Below are 13076 nucleotides of genomic sequence, written 5' to 3' on the forward strand. Positions count from 1 at the left end.
CATGACAGAAGTTCCCAAGTAGAGCTCTTCAGAGGGGATCTCCAACACGTGGAGCCCAGTAAGCACCGAGTAATTCCTCCTAGCACCGACCTGGAGACAAACCTTGGCCCTCCTGCTTGTGCAGGTCACGGAGTGGGTAGCACTACTGATACCTTGAGCCTCCACTGCTCTTCCCTAAAGATGAAAGTCAAAGGATCAGCTGGGGAGAGAGGTGGCACCTGGGCAAAATGTGGGACGATATAGGTCACTCTGATACTGGCCAGGGTACTGAGACTGAGGGACAGAAGGAGGTGGCCCAGGATAGGGAGGAAAAAGAAAGTACAAGTCCAGGTTCAAGTTCCAGGAATTCAAACCATTATGCCTGGAGAGCCTGGAGCAAGTGAACTAAAGTCCCCTAAGCACTCTGTTTTACAGATGACAGAATGACCCCTGGTGTCCAAGGTGACAACCCCGCTGTAGTGGCAAGGCCAGCACCTGTGACATCAGGAAGTCATGCTCACAACAACCTATGGGACTCCCCTCTTCACTCATTCATTTATTCAAAAATATTTGTTAGTTACTGTTCTACAGTCTGGGGATTTTGACTGAACATGAGAAACACAGTCCCTGTTCCCATGGAACTTCCTAGGTGGAGGAGATAGGCAACAAACAAACTGTTAAATTACAAATAGTGAGAGGTACTACAAATATAAGGAAAGCGGGTGATGGCAAAGATTGCTGGGAGAATGCAGTATTAGCATGAAACTGAGAAAGATAAAAGTGGAGCAAACAGAAAGAGACATTCATTTGTAATCTGGACTTCGGAGAAGCATTTTAGGCAAAAGAATGGGCAAGTGCAAAGGTCCTGAGGCAGGAACCAGTTACAAAGTAAGGGAAGGCAGACCAGTGCGGTGGCTACAGATACAAGTAAAGGGGAGGGAAGTGGGCTGTAAGGTAGGGAGAGGCAAATAATTGTCCAATTGTGAAGTACTCGTAGGTCAGATGAGACATTTGGATTTTATTCGAAGTTTGATGGGATTTTTTAAGCTGGAAAATGATGGCCAATTTTAAGGACCTTCCCAGCAGCTCTGTGGAGGTAATAATGATAGTTATAGACTGAATTTCTACCTTTAAACCCTTCCTGGGTGCCCTCAAATTTCCATGTTGTTCAGACTGTCCTGCAGTCCAGAAACCCTTACTTGGCTCTAGGACATGAGTTCCCAGACAGGGCTGTGACCCAGGAGGACTGTTCCCAGTCAGGCCCTCAGATCAGGCATTTGGCATCATACCAGTGCCACAGTGGCAAGGCCAGCACCTGCAACATTGGGAAGCTGTGCTCACAAGCTTGGACACTCACTAAGGTACCTGGCACCACTCCACTCGGTTCCTGTCAGCTCGGAGACCTCTGCGGCTGGCCACGTACCATGGGTACTGGGTGTCCTTGTGTGAGAGTGAGCAGGGGGCAGGAGTACAGGGTAGGGACCCTTCTGATTACTAAGGGCTGCTCGCCCTCAGCTGTGTCCACAGACCCCCATGCTACCCCCACTCAAGCCATCCCCTTGTGTCCTATTGATGTGACCTCCTAGCTTCCTGAGCCACCACCACTGGTATAAGAGCTCTGTGGTCACTCTCCTGGGAGGGGGACTTCCAGAGGGCAAAGAACCCTGGGTTAGTGATCAGGAGACAAGCGGTTCAGGCCAGCAATTTACCATGCAATCACAGGATCCCAGGCCTGTGAGTATACTTTATCTTGCTTAATCCTCATGGTCACCTATGGAAGCCCCCAGTTTACATCAAGAAAAAGGAGGCTCAGAGGGGTTAAGAAACTCCCCCAATGGCACAGAGCTAGTGAAAGGCAGAGTCGGATTTGACCCAAGAGTATCTGACTCTGAAAGCCACATGTTACACTGTCCCTACTACCTAGGAGAGGGGTGTCTCTAAGAGTCCTTGGCCCATCCTGCCTCCTTCATTGACCTTGGGATGCCATGGAATTCCTGTACAGAACGTACTCGCACAGGGCCTCCAGGGTCCTGGGCTCTGTGCTGCCCACCAGGTGAGGTCCAGGAGGAAACGGGAGCTCGCTGGCAAGGAGAAAATCGAAGCGCACGCTAACATCGAGACAAGGCCAGAGGAGTAGATGGCAGAGAGGCAGAGAAAATGCTTCAGGAACTCGAGAGAGGTCACCTTCAGATGGAAGGTCTCAGAGCAGGATCCAGGGAAGACGCAGCCTTGAATCTGCCTCCTGAAACTCATTCTGGGGATAGAGGACACTCAGCTGCCATGGATTTTCTCAGCCATTCCAAGGGCTGCTCTGTGAGAACAGCTCCAGCTCCCACACTCCTTCTGGCAAAGTTCTCCACCACTCAAGTTCTAAGATGTCCTCCTCATCAGCCAAGCCTTCTGCTGAAAGAACTGAAACTGCTTATTTCATCGCTCTTCTTCCCCATCAGCCTAGAGGTAAAAGCTGTTTCCTTCATTCCTTCCTATTGTCCTTTTTCTCCCTCTAGTATCTAACTACCTGTTACTAGTTAACCCTTTATATTAAGTACAACATGTGATGCTCACAAAGCAAGGGTTTCGTTAACAGGGAAAGTACAATCTGTGGTTACAGATGGGGGAGTCGGTTACAGATGGGGAGTCTGTGAAAAAAAAAAGGGTCCACAAGGCTCCATAGAGAGAGCAAGAACAGAAGGGTGCTGGTGAGCAGAGGTGGAGAGAAGTACGAGCCTACTGCTTGGGTCAAGAGAATCCTGGGCTTTGCCATTCAGCCGGAGATTCCTGTCCGCACTTCAAGGCACTGGCAGCTAGGTGAATCAGCACAACCCATGTGAAAGTGACCGAAAAAGGAGGAAATCTACTTCTGAAGACTTGGAGAATGACAGAAGGAAGAATCCCAAGTTTTTTGAAATGTCCTTTAGACACCATCGGGCTCAACCCCATCCCATAAGGTTACGCGAAACCCAGAGATGTCCCATTTGCTTGTTCTCGCCCTAAGATGACAGTTCTCCTTCAGGACAGTGTAACCTAAGTTTCCACAGCAGAGCAGGAGAGGCAAGTGAATGAAGCCATCATAAGGAGAAGGGCCAAACGAACTATTGCAGCTTGGGAATTTTTGATGAGTCTGAAACTGGAAGTGCTCTAAGAACAATATATATATATTTTTTTCTGATGCTAGAGATGACTGAGTGCTTTTTCTACTCTCTCCCCATACTGCAATATTGTAATATTGCAAGATGGGTGCCCCAAGTCCCAAAGTGGCTGGTACACATGTGTAAGTACATTTAAAACTAACATCAACGCTGAAGGCAGAAGATTATTTTCAATATTGCATTTATTCAAAAGTACACAAATATGTTCTATAATACATAAACATCATAAAATTTGACTTGAGTAACACTTCTACTAAAAAGGAAATTCTGCGCATGAAGATATTTGTGCCCACCCAAGTCAGAGTCCCTCGTTTACGTCACAGAAGCACGGTGGCAGGTTATCAAAGTCGGCATATAAGTTACATTCGTCACAGCACTGCAGGTTGGGATAGGACCCAGCGGTGAGGGCTGCAGCCGCAGCAACCTTGTCCTGAGTGAGCAGGGCTGGATTACTCTTTAAGGCCAAACAAAGGGGTGCCTTTGGAGGTCTTGGGAAAAGACATACACAAAGCAAGGGATTAGAATTTTTCTTCTCGGTCCACTGGTCACAGTTATCAGGGGTATCTGCGAAGTTTAGGCCGAGGGTCAATCAAATCATAAGAGCAGCCTGAAACTAGAGCTCGCTGCCCCTGTCCCAAGCTCCTATCTAATCCCTTCCTCTCCTAGGATTGCTAGAAATGTAAAATCAGGTCACAGCAAACGAGGGAGAGCGAACTGCCAGCCAGGGTCCCCCAGCTGATCGCTGCAGGCCCATCAAGTGCACAGCATGACCGGGAAGGCGCCACACTGGGCTGTCCCCGCGTTCGGGGATTCTCCTTCTAGCTCACAGGCTTACCTGCCCGAGCATGGGAGCAGCACCGCTTCTAACGACCCACCTCTCCCAGATCGGAAGGTTCCTCTCCCCCAAAGTTCATTATCTCTTGTCTCATCTACACGCCCTGGGCAGGTGTCCCCCAGGATCTTCACGCAGCTCGGCCTCCCCATGGTCCCACAGGCCCACTTCACTGTCCCCAAGGCTAAGCACAGTGAATGACAGAACACCGTGAGAGCTCCCCCAACCAGGCGAAGAGGAGATCGGTTCAGTCTGTCCTCTGAGGGACTCTGAAGTACAGACTCATTCCCAGCCTCCGCCACAGTCTGCGGTTCCTGGCACGGATGAGGGCCCAGCCAGTGTGCTGAGCAGGCCGGCTGAGGGGCCACTCAGTGAGAGGGAGTGAAACCACGCAGCACAGAGCCACCCAGCCGAGAACATTCTGCTCATGAGCTCACAGCCCTAAGCCAGAAGGGGAAAAAACCAACATTCTATACTCACCCGGCTTTACCTCTTCAAACCCACCTGCTGTCCCTGACCTCTCCCCGGGTGGGACCACAGGGCAAGCAATGACCTTGCTCAAGCCGGGAGCCCCAGGTATCCTATTCGAGGGGGGATTTGTCACTCCTACCCACATCACTCACCTCAACGCGTCGGCTATTTTGTAGTAAAGACAGATGACAACACCCATCAGCACAAGAATGGCCACCAGGATACCGCCACCAATGCAGAACATAATTATCGTGTTGACTGTAGAAGACTTAGCTTTGTCTAGGCAGAGAAGTACAGGCTAGCAATGAGTGTGGCTTCCCTCCCCATCCACCATGGCGCCACCTTAATAGCTTCCTCGAGTGGAAAACGAATTGAATCCCAAACCACAGATCCTTGCGCCGTATAAAATACAAATGAGTCTTCCCAGGAAGGCACAGGACCATAAACTGGCCCAGAGAGGGGGAAAAGGATTTATTTATGAATGAGATGAGACTGAAATGCACAACCCAGAGAGAAAGAAGCAGGAGAATCTTTTTCTTCCTTTCGCAGGCAGTAACGTGCTGCTGTAAGTAACAAAACAGGTCTCACTAAAACAAATGGTCTTACTCCCAAATACCTGGGCATCCTGAAATAGTCACTTTCAGAATCAGAATTAACTCCTCCCTCTACATCAGGCTTAACAATCTCCTATGGGGATGGTTATGGGGATGACTTTTTTAAAATGTTATGTTCGACAACACTGAGAATATACAAATCCGTTTTGTAAATGATACATGTTTCAGGAAAAGTCTTCTATTCTCCCACTGACAACTACCAATTTTCCTCCTTCATCCTCCCAGGAAATCCAGTTTTTCTGGAATAAGCGATTCATTTAATCCCACTCCCTGAAACTGGGTAAAAGTGAGCAAGGGTTGAAGAACAATCCACTGCCAAAACATACTTACTAGCGTCTAATTCTTGCATGCTCGATGAATGCCGGCAGTAAAAAAAAATTATAATTAATATAAATTTTATGGAATGGTACATCTTATCAGGCATTCCTCAAACTTTGAATTTGATAGAGTTCTAACTGTCCCTCTTAGGAGTGATTAAGGTCTAAGTCTGAACAGCTTGCTTGGAGAGACATCGTCTCCGTGAGAGTGTGACCAGAGTGGACAGCCACTGTCCAGCTCCAACTTCCGTGCCTTCAGGCCAGAGGCTGTGTGACATCAACACTCTGGACACCAACTCCCTCTCATGGAGTTCTGAATTCCATTCCATGTTCAGATATATTTCAGGACCAGTACTAATATGAGTGTCCCAATACTACTCTACATTATTTACTCTGTCTCACCTTTTCAAGTTTTGTTCCCTCAGAGAACCTTTTAAGGTCTGACTGTTAATCAAAAGCAAATCTCTGATTTCAATAAAATAAAAGAACAGTAATGTGGGGAGGCTAATATCTAAAAACACTCATATATCTAAAAGTTCAACTATGAAGACTGGTTGGACTTTAAGTTGTAGCAACACAATAGAATAATATACAGCTGTAGTCATTTAACCGGACTCAGGTTAACCAGATATAGGTCCACTGACTTCAGAATATTATCAGATTTTATGGCTAAGACAAAGATTTCAAAAAGCAGCATGAATAGAATGTCTGTTATAAATCAGGTTTCTACTATTTTAAGGTATTTACACCCAGCAAAGCTGACCCAATTAAATGAGGAAATTATTTTAACTATGAAGGGCTACTCCTTGTTGCTCTGGCTAAACTCTGGGTTAAGTCACAAACAGTAGGGGACTCAGCAACAAAACTCGTGGCATAAGATTCTGAAAATCTCTTTTCTCTATAAAAGCAATGAAAAATCTGACAGAAAAACTGCCTTTTCAGTCTCTTCAACAAATGGTGTTGGGAAAACTGGACAGTCACATCCAGAAGAATGAAACTGGACCATTTCCTTACACCACACACAAAAATAGACTCAAAATGGATGAGAGACTTCAATGTGAGACAGGAATCCATCAAAATCCTTGAGGAGAACACAGGCAGCAACCTCTTGGACCTCAGCCACAGCAACTTCTTCCTAGAAACATTGCCAAAGGCAAGGGAAGCAAGGGCAAAAATGAACTACTGGGACTTCAACAAGACCAAAAGCTTTTGCACAGCAAAGGAAACAGTCAACAAAACCAAAAGACAACTGACAGAATGCGAGAAGATATTCACAAATGACATATCAGATAAAGGGCTAGTATCCAAAATCTATAAAGAACTTACCAAACTCAACATCCAAAAAACAAAGAATCCAATCAAGAAATGGGGAGAAGACATGAACAGACATTTCTGCAAAGACATCCAGATGGCCAACAGACACATGAAAAAGTGCTCAACATCACTCAACATCAGGGAAATACAAATCAAACCACAGTGAGATATCACCTCACACCAGTCAGAATGGCTCAAATTAACAAGTCCGGAAATGATAGATGTTGGCAAGGATGCGGAGAAAGGGGGATCCTTCTACACCGTTGGTGGAAATGCAAGCTGGTGCAGCCACTCTGGAAAATAGCATGGAGGTTCCTCAAAAAGTTTAAAATAGAGCTACCCTATGACCCAGCAATTGCACTACTGGGTATTTACCCTAAAGAAATGAACACAGAAATTCAGTTCCACTACAATACATAGAGAGCTTGGGAGTTGCCACCCTCAAAACAAGAAAAAAGCTGAACCAGGTTGATAATCACCATGTCTTTCTAGGTCTACCAGAGAACTGACGTCACAGAGCAAACAGGTCCCATGAAAGGGAAGAGACGGGTGAGTACGGAGAATCACAGCTTCTCAGGAGCAGAAGCCACCGCCGGAGCCAGCAACTGGTAGGAACACCTAACTGGTAAGTGATAAATTGCTGGAGGCTGAAGGAGGACCAGCATGAGAGAAAACAATTCTTGGCGGCCTGGTTGGTCTAGTCGGGGGAGAGCCACTTTCATGAATTTTACCTCAAGGAGCTCGATGAGGTTCTTATAGTGAAGACCAGAAAAATCTCCCATGGGAGATTGGTCTCCACTGATACCACAGCAGAGGTGACCCTGTTGCTGCTGGGAGATGGCAAAAGTCCTCGGTTTCCAGTAAGCCTCCTGATACTGTTAGGGTCCGTGATCAAAGGAACGAGACTGACACAAAGTGAAAATCAAGCAAAGCTTTATTTCGCGCCATGCATCAGAAATCAAACTGACCGGTAGGTGCCCGAGCCTTGCTGGGGGTCGCCGCCTCCTTGCCCTGGGGTCCCTCCTGGAGGCTCCCTGCCTCACCCTCACTGTACCACAGGCCGTTCCCTGGGACAAGGCCGCTCCTGACGAGGCCGCTCACGACGAGGCCTCTGCCAACAAGGCCGCTCCCCGGACTCGTGACAGCGCCGCTGCTCAGGGTGGCAGGGCCGCTCGCGGCGGGCGAGGCTCCCAGCAATGACACTCCCCACGCTCCCGATGATGAAAAGGGCGCTGTCACTCTCCACAACCCCGACATTACCACTCCTACCACTTCCCTAACGGCTACTCTAAGGGCTACTCTAAGGGCTACTCTAACTCCTCCTGCTACCCGCCCCCCCCCACAGCCTCACAGACCAGCCTTTATAGAGGTGGTAGAGCCCAGCCCACACACAGGTGGCCAATGGGATTGCAACTCACCTCAGTAAATATATGCACGCCCCACTGATTGGCCGTCTCCATCTAGCTGGAGGATCCCATCCCCAGCAGTTAGGTGAATTGTGCAGCATTACCACTGGGTCGAGGTGTAAGCTTAGACTTCCCAGGATCTCCACTGACTGGGGAGGTGGGGGTGTTATCACCCAGTCTTCTCTGATCCTACTCAGGCAGGAAGGGGCGATTTGGGACAACTCTTTACAGCCTGGTGAGAGTGAAAGTCTAGGCTCTCCACTTAGTCTTGGCTGGGGGAAAGGATGGGCTGTGGGTGGAGCCACAGTTTTTTCTGGGATATCTGACTGGAATACAGGTTCCCTGGCTTGTGAGGCTCCCTTTTCCTTGGTCCTTTGGCTGGAGACAGCAAGACTTTCTCGGGAGCTTTTCTGTCTGCACCCATTGGTGTTTCCAGGTCGCTGGCTTCTTCATCGCCAAGTCTGGAAATATGAGACAAAACAAAACCCAAGGAGTTCACCGCCATGTTCCTTGGATTTGAAGTTTCCTAGCCTGTCTGTTTTCTTCCCTTCACCTATCAGGGTCCTGCATTTGTTTTCTATATAATGTCCAGGATTTTTAGCTGCACTTGGTAGAAAGCATAACACAAAGTACATCTACTCCATCTTCCCAGAAGCAGAAGTCCCTCATGTGGGAGATTCTGAAATCAATCCTCTACTTGACCATAGCCACCATGCCGACCCTGTACTTGTCCGAGCCTCAGAGTGGATGCCTCCTTAAATTTTGTGTCCTAGGCACCTCGTGTGTCATCCTAGGCTGGGCTGTCAAGGATGCCAACATAATTTATCTTTCCAGCTTCATCTCCGACTGCATTTCCCCCTGTATTTTTATGTTCTCTCGGCCCCTCTCCTCCTCTGTCTGCTGTAATGCTAATCCTGCAAGGCTTCACTCAGTGCCAACTCCTCTGTAAAATCTTCACGGAGTCCCATCTGTCCCCCGTGCTAACTGCTGCTTTTCCTCTGTATCTATGCCATTTGCTTGTGCCACTCTAAGAATGTGAACTTCATTTGCCATAAGGATCTCTGGTACTTGTTCTAACTCTGAACAGATACTTGTCTTGACTACAGGAACCTATTACGCTCACCCTCACTGAAGCCAACACTCTGGAGTTGAATTAACTGTGGGGTTTTTTCCTACTTTTTACTTCACTCAAAAAGGTTTATTTTTCCAACTTCCTTTTATATGCCCTCCATCAAAGCAGCATCTATTCTGAGGGACATGGCCTTGAATGAGCTTAGTCATGATTAAAGAAGACAGGTTATGTAGTCCTTCCCTACAAAGATGACCGCTTCATTTCTCGATTTCCTTTTATTCTTGTAGTTACCTGACTTCTGTGTCCAATGAGTCTATACAATTTTTTTCAAGGTGAGTTTCATGAGGCAGAAACTCTGGATCCCCAACATCAAACAGAGGGCCTAGCACCCATTAGATGCTGACACATTTCATGGGCTACGACCCAAATATGAATCTTGTCAATCTGACAAAAACTTCCTTGATCCAAGTCTCTAAATTCAGACAGAACAATAAATTCAGACATAACAGCAGTGCCTGGGTGGCTTAGTAAAGAGTCTGCCTTCAGCTCAGGGCATGATCCCAAGGCCTTGGGATCCAGTCCCACATCGGACTCCCTACTCAGCAGGGAATCTGCTCCTCCCTCTCCCTCTGCCTCTGCCCTTCCCCCCACTTGTGTTCTCATTCACCCTCTCTCTCAAATAAATAAAATTTTTAAAACATCAGACATAACAGTAAACCAAGAGTATTATTACTTCATTTACTGATAAGAATATTTTGTTCATCTCGTTTAAATCCACAACATTAAGCTACTCATCTTGTTACCCCCAACATGTTTTAGCAATATCTTTGAGTTTCACTGCTGATGGCCAGAAGACAATGCAAGGACTAAGACTTTGACAGATGAAGAAACAGATGGTCAGAGAGCAGAAGTGATTCCCTAGGGTCACGTAGCAAGTCATTACAGGGCAGGAACTAAGGCCTGGTTCTGTGACCTACTCCTCCAGCCCCCTCCTCCCAGGTCCAGTGCCCTTTCACCCCCATCAACCTTTCTACAACCCTCTGAAATGAAGTGGTGTTCCCCATTCCCAGTGCCCACTAACTCTATTACACAGAGGCTTTGATTTTGGCTCTCAGCAGAAAGATATGCAAAGAAATCCAGCTGCATTTCATTTAGGGAAGGGCCTGGTCATTCATAATATTTTCATCCTAAGTGTTCATTGGCAATTCACATGTAGTGATTAGCAAACTTAGTGAGAGTGATGGAAGGGGCCCGGTGTTCCATAGCAGAGAGGAGGCAACAGTTGTGTACAGAATCCATGAGCTGAACTTTGTGGTGTGATCCAGATTTCAGGGGCATTTTCCCTGTAGCAAATTCTTAGTAATTCACGTACACAAGGACTTTCCCCCAGATCTCTTATTTTGCCAAGTGCCCATCCTATGTCTAACACCAGGGGGCAGGTGGCTGCAAATACCCTCCTACCTGTAAACTGCGTATCTAGTGGCAGAAAGCAGCCCAGATCCCAGGCTACTGGGAGGAGCGCTGTGAGCCCCCCTCACTTGACCCAAGTTCCATCTCTGTGCCTCTTCCACCGCTCCTGCTCTGCTCCTGGGATTTTCATATTTACCTTCTGACTCCCGCTCAGCTGAGGGCTTTATTGCGGTCCTGGCAACTGTCGTGAGAAGAGCCTAGTTTTGCCTTAAAGAGGGAGGACCTTCCAAATTGAAATCCTATTCTATCAATACAGGCTACTACAGTCTAGTACAGAATATGTACATGGTAGTTATGTTAAATGCCCTGAAAATTCCAAAATCTGCGTCATACATTAAAACTGGTTCTAACGCTTGCTTTATCTCTTTGGCATAAATTTTTCTTGCCTGTTAGCATGCACTGCAGGGTTTTGTTGAAAGCCAGACATACTGCTAATGGAGATATGCATAAGAACCAAGGTAATCACGTTCTTCGTGTGGAATTTCACGTTAATCTGGTTAGGAGTTAGGCTATGTTTAATGTCTGCAATAACTGTAGGTGCCAGAGGCCTCAATTTCCTCTAGTTTTCTTGCTTTTGTCCCCCCTATTGTCTTTTGCTTTCCCTAGAAACTCCTTGTAAAATAGTCTGCATCCTAGTCTGTTCATTGTAATCTGGTTTTATACCGGAGCCCCGTTGATGTGGTGGTAAGGCACTGCGGAAGGAAAGCACTCTGTAATCTTAAAACTAAAGCCGAGTCGCTAGCCTGTCATCTTCAAAAGTGTTTGTCTTTGTTTCCAGCCTCTCCCTCCCCTTACATGTGACAGGAAGGCTGAAGCAATCTAACTGACCCCCCCCCCCACTCCTTGTTCACAAAAAAGACTGGAGTTCCCAAGAGTACACCTTTGTTAAGGAGAATACTGTGGACTGTATTTCAAAATGACGCCCCCCCCCCCCACCCCCACAAAGAGCATGAGGAGATTCTTCTCCATCTTCGCTGTGTAAATCTGGTGGGATTACTGGAAGTAAAACCCATACAAGTATGGGGCCTCCGAAAAGTGGGCTCCCAGGAGTATCCTTCTCTCAAGCCGGTCCACACTCAGACTCCAGCAATTCATCAATGACCATTTAAGTGTCCCTCCCAGTTACTGCCTCCAGAGGGTTCTGTTCCCGGTAAGCGGATCCCCATCGGGATTTTCTGCATTCACCCACCTCTCCAATTGTCAGAGTGGTGTTTGCCCTGTGACATCAATTATCTGGTGGATTTTTAAAAAGTCATTGACTTTCAGTTTGTTCAGCTTTTTTGTTGTTGTAAAGATGGTTGTGATAAATTCCAAACTCTCTTCATGTCAGAGCTGAAGCCACACATGTTGATTTTTCTTTAAATTAGTAATATAAACCCACATAAACAAAAGCTCTTTGATGTATTCAACATACGAGCACATAAATGATCCTAGACCAAAAGCGTCTGTGTACTACACATGGTATTGATGGTGTTACAATCTACCATCAATCATGATTCACGGTGTAAATTCTAGATTGACAATAAATTGCTCTTTAAAACAGGCAAACCCAAAACTTATATTATGATACTGGTGGGAAGTTCTCAAAAACACGTTCTATTCTTTATTTAAAGTGAAAAAAGAAAAAAAAAAAACAAGAAGAAACATTTTCAATTCATGATAAGAATAATTTAGTACATTAAAATCACAGTAACCTCGGGGCACCTGGGTGGCTCAGTGGGTTAAGCCGCTGCCTTCAGCTCAGGTCATGATCTCAGGGTCCTGGGATCGAGTCCCGCATGGGGCTCTCTGCTCGGCGGGGAGCCTGCTTCCCTCTCTCTCTCTCTGCCTGCCTCTCTGCCTACTTGTGATCTTTCTGTCAAATAAATAAATAAAATCTTAAAAAAAAAATCACAGTAACCTCTGCACTACCACAACTACTCTGATACAAGATATTAGATATAAGATTGAATTTACTGATTTCTCCTTTTTCTGCTCCTCTTAACATTATAATACAGTTTGGAACCCATACTGCTTTCCTTATCAATTCCATTGAACAAACCTATTCTGAACACATCCACCAGGTATAAAATAATTCCAAACTCGGGGCGCCTGGGATGGTTCAGTGGGTTAAAGCCTCTGCCTTCGGCTCAGGTCATGATCTCAGGGTCCTGGGATCGAGCCCCACATCGGGCTCTCTGCTCGTCAGGGAGCCTGCTTCCTCCTCGCTCTGCCTGCCTCTCTGCCTACTTGTGATCTGTCAAATAAATAAAATCTTTAAAAATAATAATAATAAGGGCACCTGGGTGGCTCAGTGGGTTAAGCCACTGCCTTCGGCTCAGGTCATGATCTCGGGGTCCTGGGATCGAGTCCCACATCGGGCTCTCTTCTTGGCAGGGAGCCTGCTTCTCTCTCTCTCTCTGCCTGCCTCTCTGCCTACTTGTGATCTCTCTATGTCAAATAAATAAATAAA

The 13076-nt window shown here is 46.7% G+C and overlaps 1 protein-coding gene across 1 annotated transcript; it reads right to left on the reverse strand.

The window, feature by feature from the left end:
* Nucleotides 1–3426: 3426 nt before the first annotated feature.
* Nucleotides 3427–4842, reverse strand: FAM24B (family with sequence similarity 24 member B). Its single transcript, XM_046026612.1, has 2 exons — nt 4584–4842; nt 3427–3616 (listed from the first exon to the last, which is right to left on the reverse strand). The coding sequence occupies exons 1-2, from the start codon at nt 4673–4675 to the stop codon at nt 3427–3429; spliced, it is 282 nt and encodes a 93-aa protein (XP_045882568.1). The 5' UTR covers nt 4676–4842.
* Between the last annotated feature and the right edge of the window lie 8234 nt (nt 4843–13076).

Source organism: Meles meles, chromosome 13 (assembly GCF_922984935.1).
Source record: "Meles meles chromosome 13, mMelMel3.1 paternal haplotype, whole genome shotgun sequence".
NCBI classification, from domain to species: domain Eukaryota; kingdom Metazoa; phylum Chordata; class Mammalia; order Carnivora; family Mustelidae; genus Meles; species Meles meles.